General features: G+C 28.7%; 1 protein-coding gene across 2 annotated transcripts in view; it reads left to right on the top strand.

Annotated features, from left to right (window-relative positions):
* LOC106873978 (gamma-aminobutyric acid type B receptor subunit 2) overlaps window positions 1-6,000 on the top strand; it is a 1,140,241-nt gene that overhangs the window by 573,556 nt on the left and 560,685 nt on the right. For both annotated transcript variants that reach the window (XM_089355293.1, XM_089355294.1), the window contains exon 5: window positions 3,130-3,195. In XM_089355293.1, the coding sequence (XP_089211419.1) occupies window positions 3,130-3,195 (66 nt within the window). The remainder of the gene's footprint in view (window positions 1-3,129; window positions 3,196-6,000) is intronic.

Consider the following 6,000-nt stretch of genomic DNA (forward strand, 5'->3'; position numbering starts at 1 on the left):
TATATGTGTGTGTGTGTGTGTGTGTATGTGTATGTCTGTGTGTGTGTGTGTGTGTGTGTATGTGTGTGTATGTATGTATTATGTATGTATGTATGTATGTGTGTGCATATGTATGTGTGTGTGTTTGTGTCTCTGCTTTTCTTCCCACCATAGTTTGACAACCACAGTTGATGTGTTTCTTTCCTCGTAACTTAGTGGTTCAGCACAAGAGGACAATAATGAGTACTAGGTTTACAATGAATACGTTCTGGTGTCGATTTCTCCAACTAAAACCCTTTAAAGGGTTGCTCCAGAATGGCTTTAATGGTAATATATATATATATATATATATATATATATATATATATATATATATATATATCGGAAAATGTCGTGTTGAAGATGCACTTAAATTTCAAAAACTCGAAAACGTTTAAAATACATTTATTTACATATATACCAAATTGGTTTCAACAATATTTTTTGTTTATCAAAGATAAAAGTTTAAAATTAGAAAATCATCTTTAAAAGTTTCAATGTTGACAAATCAAAATGTTTCAACGTTGACAAACTTAATGATGACGAATTAACATGTTCAAAACAGAAGGTGTAAGCTTGAATGTTCATAGCAGTCAATAAAATTAAAAGCGTATATCAATTTGTTTGAATGTACAAAGTTCATTAATTTTAGTGGCGGTTGACAAGTCATACTGAAAAAAAAAGTGTGAAATGAAAATAGTAAAAAACAGTGGGAATTCGGTTTCCAGTTTCTCTGATCCTCTTCTAATAGACGCTATCGCTTGTAGTCTTATTATTTGGGATCTCATGAATTTATAATTTCTTTCCCGCGAGATGGTCTCTTTTTTGATTAGTTTAAATACTCGTGACGTTTTTTCTGTGGTCAAGCTTGTCGTTCTGCTTGGTTGGTTTCTTTGTGGATACAATCATAAGTCGCTCCGTTTGGTTAGTTCTCTTAAAGGGTCATTTCGTTGTATTCGCTGAAGTTCGGTTTTGATTGGTCTGGAGTTAGGTGGGTCGGCAACTGGTGTTTGTATGGTTATTGGGAGGTGCGGTTTCGGGATCAGGATAGAAGATTTTACTAAAGTCTTTAAAAACATTTTTTGCTGTTGTTGGTTGTTTTTTGTGTTGAAATTGAGTGTTCTTTCTTTTCTTTTTAGTGCTTTTTCTTCTTTCCAAAGGATATTCAGGTGTGGTTTATATTTTTTAATCAATATGTTTTCCTTATTTATACAGAATTGGGTTGAAGTGTTTCCAGTGCATTGATAAAGAGGGAAGATTTGGTATTTAGGGTTTATATCTACAGGGCATTGCTCTAGGTGCTTGATTACGGGAATTTTCCTAGGAGTGGTGTCCTGGATTTGTTGCCTGTGCACTGTAAGTCTATCCCTCAAATTTAAGCTAGTTTGACCAATGTAGTCACCACCACAACCTCAACATTTAAGAACATAGATTAAGTTCTTCAAAGCACAGGTGAAGTCATATTTTATGGTAAAAGTTTGACCTGACTTAAATTTGTATGTTGAGCCCTCTAAGAGATAGATGCAAGTTCCACAGTTAGGGTGGTTGAACTTTTTGACTTGTGGAGTTGCATTTTTGGTGGGTAATTTGGCGCTGGTGAGTAATTTGTTAGGGTTTGCGATTGTCTCTTCTTTTAATAATCGTATGTGTTTCTAGCGACTTTTTCATTCGTGGATCTTTCATAAGGAGTGGTATGTTTTGGATAATGTTGTATGCTTCCATGTTTTTGAATTGGGTGTTGATACGCAACATTAAGTGTGTCTTGGTGTTTTCTTGTTTTCGGTAACTCACAAAACGCACCACTACAATCGACAGCGTCTATTAGAAAAGGATCAGAGAAACTGTAAACCTAATTCCCATTGTTTTCCCTATTTTCATTTCACACTAGTTTTTTTTTTTTCAATATGACTTGTCGACCACCACTAAAATTAATGAACTTTGTACATTCAAACAAATTGATATACAGTTTTAATTTTATTGACTGCTATGAACATTCAAACTTACTATTCTCTTATGAACATGCTAATTTGTCAACATTGAAACATCTTAGTCTGTCAAAACTGAGACAGTTTAATTTGTCAACAGTGAAACTTCTAAATTTGTTTTTCTAATTTTAAACTTTTACCATTGATAAACAAAGTATTGGTGAAACTAGTTTGGTATATATCTAAATAAATGTATGTTATACATTTGCGAGTTTTTGAAATTTAGGTGCATTTTCAACAACACATTTTCCAATATTTTTCCTGCGTGCAAACACGACCAACTGTGTTGTTATATATATATATATATATATATATATATATACATATATATATATGCATATGAAGTACGTATAAATTGAATCAACTAAATTTTTATGCATATACGTATATGTTTATATATGAGTGTATATATGTATCTATGCATATATGTATGTGCATACATATGTATATATGCACGCATAAACATACACTCATCTAAACACATATGCATCCTTATACGTACACATATACATATGCACGTACAAAAATATATATTTAACTTTGTGTTTCAATGTTCTAATTTTAATATGTATTCTATCACTATGACACTGGGTGTAAAGAAAACAGCAGTTGAAATGTGGTGGAGAAATCCTAAAAGCGCATACATACACACTCACACTCACACATACATACATGCATACATACATTCAATATATCGTCACATATGGAAAAGTATAAAGACGTTCAGAAATGTTGAAATTATCTTCAGATTGTATTCAAATATTGGCATAATTTAAACAATGGTGGATATCCATGTATCCATATTCGCAGGGAAGTGTTTTTCTTTCTTTCTCTCCCGTTTTCACTGTCTCTGACACACACACACATATATATATATATATACATACATACATACATATATATATATATGTATATATATATAAATATACACACACATACACACATATACATATGCATATATAAATACACATACATATGAATAAACACATGTAATGTATGTATATATATATATACATACATACACATGGGAATTACGAAAAGAAATGCACGTTTATGATAGTATTTTATATTTGTTTATATGACATCTTTGAGGAGCGATATATTACCCTTTCCTTTTCTTTTACAGGAGAAAGATGTTCGTATCATTCTCGGAAACTTTTCTCCCCAGATGGCTCCAAACGTCTTTTGTAATGTAAGTGATTCTTATGATTTAAATAGAGCTAATAACTAGTTTTCTTTATCAAAACAATTATGCCACAAAAAATAATGTTACGTCCATATAATGAAATGTTTTAACAATTGTCAGACGCACATCGTCTTATTTCGTCATGCTTTCGCATTATTTCTTATATTTTTATCTCTTTATTACACTAAAATTATAGATGGAATCTCTAAGCGGTGGCATGTTCTGCCAGATTGTATTCCGCAGGGCCGTATATATTTGTTGAAAAGAATCCTCACTGCCAGGTGAGATAATAAAAAAACAACGGTCAAGTCTGGAGTGCCTTTAGAGAAAGAACTTTTCAATGAAGCGAATTAAGTGTATCCACACCAATAACAATAACAAGGACACGCATATAGTTCTCTACAGATATAGGGCGGGATACAAACCTTGTAAAATACGTCTATTAATAGATGTTTGTATTTTCAGCAATATCTCGAATTGAAAAATACGCCAAGACTTCCTCGATTGCATAAAGTTCGCCTTATATTAGCTATGGCTAAAAAAAGGGATATGAAAATCCCCAAAGTAAATATTAAAATCAGCAGCCATCTATCTTCTCGCAATAGAACAATAATATCAAAAAAATCATTTGAAATCACAAGCTGAACTTATATGTATAAATACATACATACATGCGACCAGAATACTCACTTTCATTCATACATAATATATACTTGTATAGAAAGATATATTCATGCGTTTAAATGTGTGTATATATATGTTGTATATGTATATATATACATGTATATATATATATATATATATATATATATATATATATATATATATATATATATATATATATATATATATATATATATATATATATAAAATATATAGTTTTAGGGAAAATAACCAATTTTCAAGAACTCATCGATGGAAATCCACTATAACATATAGAAAAATTAATACTTAAAAGCACAATAAATGAGTATAATATAAAGTAAAGTAAATATCATAAGATAAATATAATAAAAAGATTACACGTGTTTCATAACCAATTTTCAAATAGAAAATAAATTTAAATCGATTAAAATCAATTGAAATTATCGAAAATAAGTTCTATTCAAAAATATAGCTACTCGTCAGATCGTAAGTAGAACAATAATTAGATATATATCTCAACCAACAATAAGTACCAAATGAATTAATATGAAATACTTATTATATAAAGATAGAAAAGTTATTTTAAAAATATCATAATATCAAAATAATAACCATTCAATAATCATCCCTTCATCCATTATAATAACATGTATATTATATACAAACCATATCTTACATAAATTATCATTGTTTTAAATTATGATTGTTTTAAATACAAGTTGAACGAAGTTTAAGTTTAAAATAATAATGAAGATAAAATTAGTACATATTTAACTGGTGTAATAGTTAAAGCTATACTAATTAAAGCTAAAGACGTTTATTTAATTATAATTAAAGATCAATTGAATAATAGAAAAATACAAGATTATTTATTTCTACAAACGTAATAATAAAAAATATGAATGAAAAAATTATGAATGGAAAAAAATTATGAATGAAAAAATTAGGAAAGAAAAAATTATTAAGTATAAAAGGTTAAACTTTATATATATACAAAGTTTTGATTTAAAAAAAAACTTTAACGATATTATAAACTATAAAGATTAATAATTAATCAAATAATATTAATCAAAAATAATCGAAAATATATCAACACTATTCCAATCGAAGTTCTAATATTATGTTGAAATGAAACTATAACTTCTAAATAATTTAGTGTTAAATAAGTTATCTATTAAAATAATCTATAAAGAACCAAATGAATAGTATGAAAACAAGAATACATATTATTTTCAAATAGTAGAAAATCTTTAGCAAAGTGAAAACAGTACTTATCTAAATTTTTCCGTAATTCAAACTGTTTGAATTGAGTAAAAATATATTAGATAGGTATATCCCTATAATAATTAGAAAACTGAAACTACAACTGTGGGCCAATTCTAAGCAAGTAATAGATTGGTTTCATTGTATTAATGATAAGGATAATGCCAAATTTATACAATTTGATATAGCTAATTTCTATCCCTCTATTAATCCTTCTGTTCTTAATAAGGCCTTGTGGTTTATACACAATAAAGCTGGGCTTTCTAGAGAAGAGATTAATGTAGTTCTAGCTGCTAGGAAATCCTTTATTAAATTTAATAACAGGGTTTGGATTAGAAAGAGTACAGCTGATGCGTTTGATGTACATATGGGTAGTTCAGATTCAGCCCAGGTTGCTGATGTGGTTTGTGCTTTTATACTTTATGAATTAGCTGAACAATTCCCAAATATTAGAGGGGGTCTTTATAGAGATGATTGTCTCCTATTTCTCAGAAATAGTTCGAAACAACAGGTACAAGGGTAAAAAATAGATTAGCTAGATTTTTTTTCGTAGAATAGGAATGAATATTATTTTTGAGGATAATATATCCGTACCTAATTTTTTAGATGTTACACTTGATCTACATAATAATTCATATAGACCGTATCATAAACCTTCAACTAACCTTAGGTATATTAGTAAATTTAGTAATCATCCAAAAGCAATAATAGATAATTTAGTTCATAGTATATCATTAAGATTGCCTAACCTATCCGCAAATAATCTGGTTTTTGAAGATGAGGCAAAGTTTTATAACTCTGCTTTGTTGGAAACAGGATATAATGATAAGGTATACTATATTAATCCAGATTCTGCTTCCTCTAATGTTGATGTTAATAATATTAATAAAATTAATAATGTTA

Source organism: Octopus bimaculoides, chromosome 7, assembly GCF_046866305.1.
Source record: "Octopus bimaculoides isolate indiv1 chromosome 7, ASM4686630v1, whole genome shotgun sequence".
Taxonomy (NCBI): domain Eukaryota; kingdom Metazoa; phylum Mollusca; class Cephalopoda; order Octopoda; family Octopodidae; genus Octopus; species Octopus bimaculoides.